This window comes from Lonchura striata, chromosome Z (assembly GCF_050655825.1).
Source record: "Lonchura striata isolate lonStrDom1 chromosome Z, ASM5065582v1, whole genome shotgun sequence".
Taxonomy (NCBI): Eukaryota; Metazoa; Chordata; class Aves; order Passeriformes; family Estrildidae; genus Lonchura; species Lonchura striata.
In genome coordinates this window covers 3,052,812-3,064,949 of record NC_140740.1, presented here as the reverse complement: position 1 = coordinate 3,064,949, position 12,138 = coordinate 3,052,812, and the positions used below count along the sequence as shown (strand labels likewise).

Here is a 12,138-nt window from a genome sequence, read left to right as displayed (position 1 = left end):
AGCTACTAGTGGAAATCTGACAAATTTTGAAATGTCAGATTAGTAGTTGGTGGTGCAATGCAGTAACAGAAGTTCATTAAAAGAGCAATGCATTGGTCATAAACGGCTCAATTTTGCCCTGAAATTAAACAAGTCAGGATTGAGTGGCAATTTCTAAGTTTCATTTTTGAAGTATTAAAGACTGTTCAAGTGTGACCTTTTTTCTTCCCCCACAGCACTAACATCCTCATTTGTTTTAATGTTACACATTTAGCAAATGAAAGACTGCCTTTACACGAAATGCTTCCTAAATGTGGCTTAACTCACAGAAGTGGGAGGGTTGAAATAAGAAATGAAATAATGTCAAACACTTTCACATTCTTTATCTTAATAAACGACCAAACAGTTATACGGTTTATGTGTGGACAAAAATCCAAAGCATGTCTTTCAGAATTTTTGAGAAGTTCAAGTACTTTAAAAGTCAGACAGCTTTGTTTAGTGGCTGGATTAAAGACTTCTCCTTGGAAATAAACCACTGCCTAGGGAAGGAATTGCCACAAATAGGTGGAGTCAACCAGCACAGAAGGACAGAAGCGTTTGAGCCAGGAGCTTCTGGATGATACAATTCCAGGACACTTCGTTTTTGTTCCTCTACACCATCAAAAATCCCCTGGCCAATTAATAAAGACCTCTGTGCTGTGGGAGCTGCTGTTGCCTGGATCAGGATGGTGAAAAAGGGGTCACTACCTTGATGCTGGTCTCTGCTGATCCTGATATTTCTTGTTACTGCTTTAAATATGTTACATTTTCGTTATTTTAAATGTGCTGAAAATTGAAGAGAGCACACAGGGATGTGGTTATAAAGTGTTTCATTAGAAATTATTTTTAGAGCAGCATGACACAAGTTCTTAATAAAAAATTGAACAGACACCTAGTAGATATGATAACATATATTCTAATACTGATTTAATGATTTAATCCGAAATATAAGTGACCTTAAGTGTGTGGGGAAGCTTTTTGATTAGTCCCACGGAACTGTCTTTACTTTTGTGATGAGCTTACCAGTGGCCTGTGAGAGATTTCTTAAACAAACAGTACAGAAATTAGAGTCCATCATTGCATATTTAAAAGCACAAACTAAAGTAAAATCTGTTGGAGTTGTATTGTCTTGCTGTTCTGTCCAATTTTCTCTCTAGTAGTACAATCTGTTTCTTAAACTACTGACTTTTATGTAAAATGCAGGTTAATTCTGAGAGGTAAGTAGTGCCCATTTGTTAGCAAATGCAGTCCTTGTTCTGAACAGCTATTTTGGGTTCAGTTGTGATGTTGTGTATCACTTTCATTAAACACATAATGTTAATTTCTTTTACTTTTTCTTCTTCTGGGATAAATCTTTTGTTCTTATTAATTTTATCCATGATAGCCTGTAGTTTCCAGCAAGAGCTGCACTTATATTCTGATAAATATCATTGTGACACTATTTTGTGTTAGGTTATATATGTAATTTATATTATCTTAGGAACTGCTGGAGTTGGATCACTAGGAAACCTGTGAGAGTTAAGACCTCTTCAGCAAATATTATTTAAATCTGAACTCTCACTGCAGCTGCATTTTCAAAGCTGTTGGGTTTTTTATGCAGTTTGGCTAATCTGTAGAAATTATATTTGTCAGTCAGATCTTAATTCCTGATGAGTTTCAGTTCACTACTGTTGTAATAAATTAAATTGTTCAGGAACATGACTCACGATATTTCTTCAAATATGTCAAGATACCAAGATATTTTACACCATGTTTTTTGGGTTTTTTTGAGGGTGGGTGGTGAAACGAACCCTAAACTTTACTTGCTGTCTGATCTCCAGTAGCTGCAGTTTTGGACCAAAATATGGCAAAAATGGCTAGATGTTACTCAGGTAAAATTAAGCAAAATAAACTCAGCAGTCCTGTGACTCAGAGGGATTTTTCCCAGATTTTCAGGGCAGTGCAAGTAGGGTACATTGATGAATGGGTACTTTTCATGTGAGTGGTTTGGTTGTTTTGGGATTTTTTTTTAAAACACTTTTAGGTAGCCCTAAAAACACTTGAAGACTGCACAAACATTCTAGGTAGAGTTCCTGAAAGTGTTTAAGAAACTGTGCATGGAATTTTATTTGTGAGGCTGTCGCCCTGTTCTTTTAAAAGTTTTAAAGATATTTTAAAAGTTTTCAATGCCTTCTAATGTTTATGTATTTCTACTAGACTTTCTCACACGTGCTCATGTAAATAATGATTATTTTGCATTCTTCTTTGTAGGAAGAAATAATTAATAAACTATTAGTTTGACCAGTGTAGTTGGAGAGGTAGCAACTCCATCCTCCAATCCACTGTCACTTTTAGAATTCTATATATTGTGAGGTGTCCTGGCTTGTAAGATCAGCATGGATTCTATCTGCCACCTGTTGGAGGTTGGGCAGTTTTCTTATCTCTCCCAAGAACAATGTCTCCCTCCGGGGAGATATCTTCTGTTAATAAACTATTAAATAATTCACTGCATGACCGGTAAAGTTACATCATCCCATGGCGAGATGCTCCACCCAGAGGGAGGAGCCAAGCATTCCTACCTGCAGAAAATCAGTATTTTTTGAGACACCAGAACAGCACTTTGCTGGATTCTCAGAGGAGCATCTTTCTTCTCTGCTGGATTCCCAGAGGAAGACCAGACCCACCTACTCCATCACCAGAACTTCTCCAGATCCCCGCTCCAGCAGCATTTCATCTGCCCCTCCAGGAGGAGCAGCCACCATTTAACTGGACTGCTACCAACACCCTGACTCCTCAGGGTGTCAGGTTTCTGACTCTATCAGTAGTTTTGTTTGTACAAATTAAATTTTTTTAAATTATTTTTATTTAGTTTTTCTCCTGGTAAAGAACTGTCATTCCCATTCCCATATCTTTGCCTGAGAGCCTTTTAATTTTGAAATTGTGGTAATTGGGAGGGAGGGGGTTTACCTTTTCCATTTCACATTTTGCCTTCCTTCACAGACTCCTTTCTTTTCATACCAAGACACAAGGTCAGAAATAAACTTCCTCCTTTTCCCTCCTTTACATCTAATGTGAATGTGTGAGTTATTTCATGTCATAGTACAACATGAGGATTCTTCAGGCAACTATGCCAAGTGATTGTCCCATTGTGACATCACTGGGTGACACATTCTGTTGCTGCATTCTGACATCACTGGGAGATGGATTATGACCTTGGCTGCACAGATTTGGGTGGCAGAGCTGAAGCAAGGAGCAAGAAGGCAACATGGCCAGCAGGAGGAAGGAGCAGAGCTGCCCCATCTGCTGCGAGATGCCCCGGGACATGGCCCACGCCCTGCCCTGCTGCCACCACTTCTGCCTGGGCTGCATCCTGCGCTGGGTGCGGGCCATCCACACCTGCCCTCTCTGCAGGACACTGATCTCTGCCATCAGCTTCTCGGAGCAGGAGGAGGACTGCCTGCAGTGCATCATCAGACACCCCAGAGAGGCCGCCAGCCACGCTGGAAACGCCGATGGCAGCAGGGATGGGCGCAGCACCCGCGGCCTTGTGACATCCCTTGCCTCTGCCTCGCCGGGAGCGCCGTCCCCAGCCGAGCAGGGCGCTGCGGGGCCAGAGGCCGTGGGCGGCATCCTGCCCGAGCTCTGGGCAGAGCTGTTCCGAAGGAGATGGAGCCTCCTGAGCCCCGTGCGGGCCTGGCTGCAGCAGCACCTGCGGAAGATCTACAGGGAGCAGTGGTGGCAGACGAGGACTGTGGAGAGCAGCATCCTGCTGATCCTGTGCATCTTCGGCCCCGACAGGGAGGTGCTGCTGCAGCAGCTGCGGCCTCGCCTGCAGTGCTACACGGCACTGCTGGTGCACGGCACCCTGGGCATCATCGAGACCCAGTGCAGCCGGGATGTTCACCGGCTGTGGGGCTGCCACGCTGCTCCAGAGGAGGACGAGAGCCCCGCGGATGGCTCCGGCCCCTCTGCCCGCCGTGGGGATGCTCCCACCTCGGGCGTGGAGCACGAGGCCGGCACGTCGGGGTCAGCGCTCGAGGGGAGCCCCAGCTCGTGTGGGAGCATCCCCGCAGAGCCAGAGCAGCTCTAGAGCGAGCACCGCGAGTGCCTGAGGGGCCAATGACCCCAGTCCGGGCAGGATCCCTCAGCCATGGAGTCATGACGGCCCCGAAAGCGCAGGGCCCTCAGGCACCATCGGTGACACTAGCAGGCTTTTCTTTAGTCAAGAAAAAGAAAATAAATAGCTGCTTCCTTGACACATCTTCCCGGGGCCTTTCCCCCTTCCACTCCCACCACGCTGCTGGACGAGGACCCCACAGCCCCAGGGCCAGGTTGGCCATCCCAACAATGCTTCAATGGCAAGAGTTTCTGAAAAAGCATCAGGGTGATGGGGCGAGGGGAGCCATGAGTGAAAGACCACATGTTCCTCAAGCAGGAAGAGGAAAGCCTGGATAACGCCAAACACGTTTCTGCCAAATGCTTCAGGGACAAACGTACGCCTCCTTTTTCTGCAGAGAAGGATACAGGAAGTCTGGATGTTCTTCAGAGACAGGAGAGGCATTTGCATCCTCGTTTTTGAGCAGCTCTGCTGCTTGCTTGCTTGCTGATGAGAGTTGTTTCATGTGTTTCGATTATCCCTGTTAGCCACAGGTTAGCGGGTGTCCAATACATAAGATGCTGTGCGGTGCGTTTGAATCCCATAAAAAATGATGGGTTATAAATCTCACCTACAGCACTTTCCAAACTGTACTTTTTATACAGTGTGGTAGGAGCGGTTGTTGATGGTTTCTGCACATCGCACAGAGAGCTGCACGGGCTCACAGAGGCTGTTAGATGGATCAGGGGCATGCCTTGGTCTCTGGGGACAGGACAGATGTCTGGCTGCTGCTCGTCTGCCTCCCAGGAGTCCTGCTGATGCTTATTGTCCTTTGATGTAGTGACTGAGAGGAAAGGGAGCCCTGCCAAAATGTACTAATGATATCAGCAGTGTTAACACCTAAACAGGCTGTTGTAAGTATGACAAAGATTTCTCTTGTATTTTCTGCTGTCTCTGTGGGAATACATATCTGGTTTATTCTCCAGTTGCTGGTAGATTAAAAAAAAAAAAAAAAAAAAGTGAGTGATGAGAAAGAAGAAATAAAGTATTTGAAAATGTATTACTTTTCCATTTTCTTGGGACTCCAGCTCTCTGTTTGTGTTTTTTCTTTGCTAGTCTCCTTTACAAAATATCAACCTCATGACTACAGTCCTTCCCTTTTAAAATACAATTTTTACCTATATTCTAAACTGGGAGAAGTGATTAAACTTAAGGAAATATTTAAAAGAAGACTAGCTTCTTTGAAGTTTAGCAACTGGCTTCAAGAATGATTAAATTACTGTCAATGAAAAGCCCCTTCTGTGATATGTTCTCACCATGATAATGCATTTCAAAGCAGGTTTACTGTCCCTACCACAGCAAGACAACTACTTCAATTATCTCTTTACCTGATTAAATGGAGTACTTTTGAATTCGCAACTGCTACAAGGGGTTGTCCTTCGCTGCTTTCTGAAACATTCTTCTGTATTCTTCATTATTTTTGCATATTTAAAAGATAAAGAGCTTAATTGAGGTGTTGATAAATTTAATCAGTGACTTTTGGGCTCAATTTGAGAAGGTTCTTATAATTAAAGTTGGCTTTCTTAATCAACATGTCTACTTATCAAAAACCAGCACAGAAGCAAGCTCCCAAACCTTAAAAATGGTAATTAATAAATGACAATGTATCCTCTCTTGTTTCCACCTCCAAAGGACTTTAATTTTTAATTTCTTTTTTTACCTAAGAGCAGCAATTTCTATCTAGCTTAGCCAAATTAAAATGGCAACTGCTGAATGAAAAACAAAAGATGTTTTTCAAGAGGTGAAGATATAAACTTATCTGTAACCACACAAAAATAATAGGCAGAAATAAGTTCATTAACATGGAAAATTCAAGGCATATTTTGGATAATCTGCCATTGTCTGATAAAAACCTCTTCTCCAAGTGGAGGAACAGAGGAAGGGACACTATTTTTCTCTGTAACTTGAAAGATGAAGTTGTTATTCAGCCACCAAAGCAGTAAAGATCTTAAAATAATGAGTGGAAAATATTTTTTCCCTCAGTTTTTCGAGAAAGAGTTCTCTGCACTTGAATCCCTACCTTTGTAACTTGGATAACATCCATTTTACTGTAAGAAGGAAGTAGGGAATCAAGTGCTGCTGGAAGAGTAGCAGGTACTTATTCATAGGCAAGTTTGGTATAAAACTTAGTAGAACTTGGCCCTGTTGCCAAAATTATCATAGATATTGCAGACATATCCACAGGACTCTGCAAAAGACTCAGAGCTTTTCACACTCACTTACTCATTATTGTTCTCGTGATGTTTTAAGAAATAAAAAGCATCTTTCACTCTCTCTATCAGGACTGCAATGATTTTAGTGCAGGTTGTTGGATGGCTGGATTGATATGAAGCTGTAAGTTTTGCGAGCCTTAATTTTTAAGTGTACTCCATGCAGAACACCTGAAATTAAATTTTAAGTAGTATTTATGAAGGAATGATAAATTCAAGTCTCAGCACTGGCATAATTAAGTCGAATGAACAGGGTTTTTTATAGGTCCCTTTGAAATGTGTAAATGAACTTGTCTGCTCTTGGAGTCCTGCCTCTGTCAAATATATGTCTCTTATTAAGGACAAATTCTAATACATATACATTTATTGCCCATGTGTCCACAGGAAGAGATTGAAAGATGAAGCCATATAGCTCTCCATAAAATCCTGATGGAATAACACTGAACAGTTAAAGAGAACATTTTCATTAAACCCTTGGAATGTGAAGCACTTGTGAAGATCACCAAAGTAGGACCTTATTAAAGGCATTAATACAATGATCATGGCATTGCAACAGACTGAGAGAACTCCAGAATTTACCCAGTTTCCTCTGTGTGCTGACAAATGGGTGGAATTGCTTCACAAGGAAGGAGAAAGATTTGTTATGGAGCCATACCCCTGAAAGATATTTAATAAGACCTTCCAACTGAGAACTAAATCCCTGTGTTCACCTTTTTTTTTTCCAAAAAAAAAAAACCCAAACAAAAGATTTTTTTATAAGAATCCTCTTCAATAGGTCTAAGCAAGATTGTACAGGCATACAGGCAACCTACTTGTGAAAGCAAGACAACAGATTTCCTGGGCAGGCCAGAAGCCTTAAAGAATTTCTTGGCTAATTGGGAAAAAAACAACAACGTGTATGAAATTGATCAGTTTCTCCAATTAATTTTTTAGCTAACATTAATTACAGGCAGCAAGGAACATACTGGGAGTGATAGTAATGCAGGCTTACAAGATATTTCCAGAAATTAGATTTGTGTGAACTGGAAGGGTTCAGTGAATCTACTTCTTCTCAGGGGCATTAAATCCATAAAATATATGTACTCCTCTGGAGAAAAAAAAAGGAAAATATGCTACAAGCTTAACATTTCATTTATTATTTTTCCTTCTCACTCCTTGTCTTAAGAATAACCTTGACTGATTAAAACTGAGGGTTAAGAGTAAATTTTCCCATATGTCTCTAAAATGCCGAAAGCAAATTATCAGGGTTAAATTTAATTTCTGGTAACTCTGCATCCTGTGAGTTCTCAGCCTTTTCCAGGCTTCCTGTACCTGGTCCCAGCAATGTTAAAAGAGCCTTGCATGACTCAGGGAGATCCCAGCAGCCCACCTGCTGCACCTTTGGCACAGCAGCACTCCTGAATTTTGAAGAGCCACCTTCAAAATCCACTTTGTTGATGCCAGAGTTCAGCTGTGATGTTGTTTGACACGTGGTGAATGTGGCAGTGTGGCTATGGTGGGGAAAACACAGGTCATTGATCTGAATGGCTAAAAATGTTCCTACAGCATCTCAGAGAAAATGAATACGTTTTTTAATCCATTCAAAATTCTCATGAGGGCAAGTGTATAGCACGTAGAATATGAAAAGGTATTAATTTGACTCAATGTGATTCCTTTATCTACTTGCAGGCTCCTGCCTAATTTGAGAAAGGAAGAATAAAGAAGGAACAATCTGAAAAGCAATGATTCATTCAGTGCTCATCTTGTCCCTCTTTCTCCTGCCTTTTACCTGGCATTTCAGCACAGGTACTGCACTACCCATGTAATTCAATTTTTAGGACATGACAGCAGGAATAGCCTCTTTTTATTTTTTTTTCCCCTGTATAAATGCATATTCACAACTGAAAAGATGAAATTATCTTGTCTTGAGCTGCAGGACCAAACACCCTGAAAGGTCAATGACTCTGGAATATTTTACTGCAGTAATTTTTTCCCAATATTGACTGCTGATGATAGACACCTCTGGTCATCTAGAGGCAAGTGAATAATTCACAGTCCTTTCTTCATCCAACAGCTTTTTTCTCTCACTTGTTGAACTGTTTTCACGTGGATGAATTATCAAACCAGGCAGAAAATAATTGGTGGAGTCCTGTAAGTTAAAATAACTGCATCTTTGCTTGGCAGGAAGAAGGGAAAGGAAGGGACTTGTGAGTTGATATTTTGCCCCAGTTAAAACTAAGCCATTTCTGACAGATGTTTGTCTAGCTCTTATTTTTCTCATCCCAGCATTTTTTAATTCTCTGGCTGAACTTATTCTTTTATGATTCAGGAGCTATCAAGTCTCCATAAAAGATTAAGAGTTCCCTTTGAAAAAGAGACTGTAGGGTGTAAGACAAATTATGTACAGCAGACAAGGGAGAATTTCAGAAGGGAAAATGTCTGACCTAGAAACTGCTGTCATTACATTGCCAGGTCTTCTTTATAGTGAATTCAGGATTAAATAGTTACACGTTGCAGCATATGCTGAGATTTTAAAAATCCTTGATAAAATCAAAAGAAACGTAAAAAAAAAAATCAATTATACCTCACATGGTGTTAATAACATATATCATGTTCTTTGCAAATCCCACAGGAATAAATGCTTATTAAATAAAAACCTTGGCTAAAAGACATCATTCTAGGAAAAAAAATCACATATGGGAGTTCTCCAAATAATATTCTTATGACTGCTTTAATGAGCAATTTCCCCCCCCCCTTTCTTTGCATGTGTCCAGCTTTGGCTTCTTTACAGATGCTGTCTCTCTCCCAGATTTAGTAAAACCTCTTCTTGGTGCTGGCTGCAGCCTGGGAAACATCAGACCTGCAGCAGACACTGTAAAGCAACACAAAAGCGACACAGATTTGCTGGAATTCTGTGTTTTGGCACCATGTCCCTTGCCCGGGATGCATCAAGGCCCTTTCCAAGAGTGCTGAGAACCTTGCAAGAGTCGAAGGGATGCTGCAGAGGGCACTATTTACCAAGAAAATTAAAATAGACACAGGGTTGGGGTTAAGGAATGAATCATGCTTATAAAACCACCAGGTTTTTCCCTCCCCAAGTTCCCTGGGAATGTCTCTATCCTGAGTTTCCTCAGGATAAAGTGTACTCGCTCAATTTTTATTTTTTTCATGAAGGAAACAATATTTACAAAGAAAATTATATCTGATGTATGTCTGAGACAGACAGTTTTTATATTTTGGGGTTTTTTCCCTGTCTGCAATAAATTGCTGGAAAATGAAAGAAAGTAAAAATATCATTTCATCAAGACTAACATTATACTGTAGCTTTCCACAAAATCAAGACAAAACAGAAAAAAAAAATATCCAAACAGAACAAAAACCTGCCAAAACCTGCCCAAAACCCCCCATCCTGGCACTAGTAAAATGACCTAACCAGATAAGTTGGTCAAGTTCACAGTTTTAATGTTCTAAGAGAAGATGAGCATATCACTCCCGGTAGCACACAGTGCATTTTGTGTGTTAATTTAAACCCAGCCATCCTGCTGGTGACAATCTGCATGTTGTAATCTCCCTGGATGCATTTTGCACAATAATACAATTCTAAATTTTCGTTGGGGATCAGAAGGGAGGAAGACATTAAGGGAGAGGATTGAGAAGGTGTTGCAAGACACAGAACTCTCCATGCCAGCCTCTCACAGTATTCCAGTCACAGCCTGGCTGCATATTTTATCACAGTAGGTAACTTTAAAAATTATTTATGAGACTTGCAGAACATTTAGTGTACCAAAGAAAGGACAAATCCCTTCTGCTCAGTGTACATTTATGTTGAATTCTCACTGGTCTGTAGCGAGGTGAAGATGATGCTCCTCTTCTTTCCAGGGAAAGCAATGCAAAAGTGATCTCAACAGGACTTTGGTGGTTCAGCTCCTGCACCAGCACAGGGCTGGGAAATTATTTTCTCTCCCAGCCATGCCACAGCAATGTAACCTGCCCCATTCCATCAGCAGGAGCTGCTTCCAGCAGCCTTGTGCTGGGTTATTGCCTGACTGAATTAAAAATGCCAGAAAGATGTAATCAGATCAATTTTATGAGTGTTGTTTTGAAAGGAACCATTATCTCCAATTTAGGCTGCACGGGTCAGATCTTTATCTGTTGCTAATAAACTCAATGAATTAGATTTGATTGCAGCCTGGAGACAAGCAGACCCTCTGTCTTGAGATGTTTCCATTACATTAATCAGGAAAATCTGCTTGTTGGTCCAGCCACAAGACACCACCTCCACAATGGATTTCCAAGTCATATAATCTGTTGTGTTCTGTTAACAAGAATAATTCTGCATTTGAGCCAACATGAAATCCTATCACTGGAGCATAATGTAAGTTCCCCATGCCTCACAAAAATTTACTATGTCTTTTTCATCCACTCTACCAAACACAAGGATCTACCACATAGTTTCTTCAATCTCTTGTTTGCTCAGTGTTGTATGACATTTGTAAAGCACTATATGCTCTTCTTCATGTTTCTTTTGATTTTTAAGGGCATTAAAAAATTAGGTCAAACTGTCTGGCAAATACGTTTATCTTTATGAGTGAAATAATAAATTTACAGAATGGTTGGGGTTGGAAGGGGCCTTAAATCTCTTCTGGTGTCACCCCCTGTCATGGGCAGGGACATTTTTCACTATCCCAGGTTGCTCCAAGCTCTGTCCAGTCTGGTCTTGGACACTTCCAGGGATCCAGGCGCAGCCACAGTTTCTCTGGGAAACTTATTCCTGCCTGGAACAGTCAGCCTGTTTCAAATCAGCTGATTTTACCCTGATAAAGTTTGCTTTTTAAACATTGCAAAAAGTAATACAAAGTTTTGATGTACTGACTTGTTGAGAGTCAAATGCCTGCATTTAAGAAGGTTTTCAGCAGATGCTTGTAAGAAAATTTTGACACTAACAATGGTATAAATATGGTAATGATGCAACAGCAAGTTAGCTGGTTCCTAGACAGTGGAATAACAAACAGACTGTAAACATGTTAAATTGATAAGTAAGTCTGTGCATCTATGAATTTTTCCACATGTTGGAGGAAGAGCTGCTTTGCAGCTTCTTTCAGGATGAAACATTTGATGTCATTTATTTCTCCTGTTGGGAGAAGGACGTTGTGAAAATGGCAGAGATGCTTGTGGGATTTCCCTATGCAATAATGCAACATTAGTTTTAGCAGGAGTGCTAATGTCTCTTTTTTATTTCTGTTTCAAACTCTAGCTTTCTGCAACAACAGACAGACTCTCTGATCACTGTGAGTGCTCAGTGATGAGGACAGGAAGGTTCATCTTCTGTAACCACAGTCTAAGCTGACAGTCAAACAGTATCAGCAGAACCTCCTTCTGATACAGGCAACTGAAATAAATTTGTCAGGGATTTGTAATTGAAACTGCGAATATATTGCTTCTGCATGGGGAAATCAGCATGGATTTGGACTGCAGAGGTCAGGGAATATAAAGAATCCCCCAGGATAGCCCAGTCACTGTGCTAAGGGGGGATGCAGGATTTGGTTGGCAGCTGTTCACAGCTAAGGCTCCAACTGATGGCCAATTCATCCTAGCTCCATCCAGCCTCAAAGGAACTTGGCAGGGGGAATCTTTGCAGAGATTGAGCAGGTTTATTTCTTGGACATCCACTGGCTTGTTATCACCTTTGTTTTGTTCTGGAAATCTGTGTAAATCAGTGGTTATGACAATTCTAATTGTTATGGATTTCCACTGAAGCATTAACACCAGTAGTTAACATTAATAAAGTTGTATTTC

General features: G+C 41.0%; 1 protein-coding gene across 1 annotated transcript; it reads left to right on the top strand.

Moving 5' to 3' along the window:
* The first annotated feature begins 2,787 nt into the window (after positions 1 to 2,787).
* LOC146763571 (uncharacterized) lies at positions 2,788 to 4,087 on the top strand. The gene has a single exon (XM_085567133.1). It carries the CDS (start codon positions 3,263 to 3,265, stop codon positions 4,085 to 4,087), a length of 825 nt encoding a protein of 274 aa, XP_085423259.1. The 5' UTR covers positions 2,788 to 3,262.
* Positions 4,088 to 12,138: the final 8,051 nt, after the last annotated feature.

Bases quoted from the DNA above. Each gene is read 5' to 3' on its own strand.
- LOC146763571 (XM_085567133.1), top strand. From the start codon at position 3,263: ATGGCCAGCAGGAGGAAGGAGCAGAGCTGCCCCATCTGCTGCGAGATG.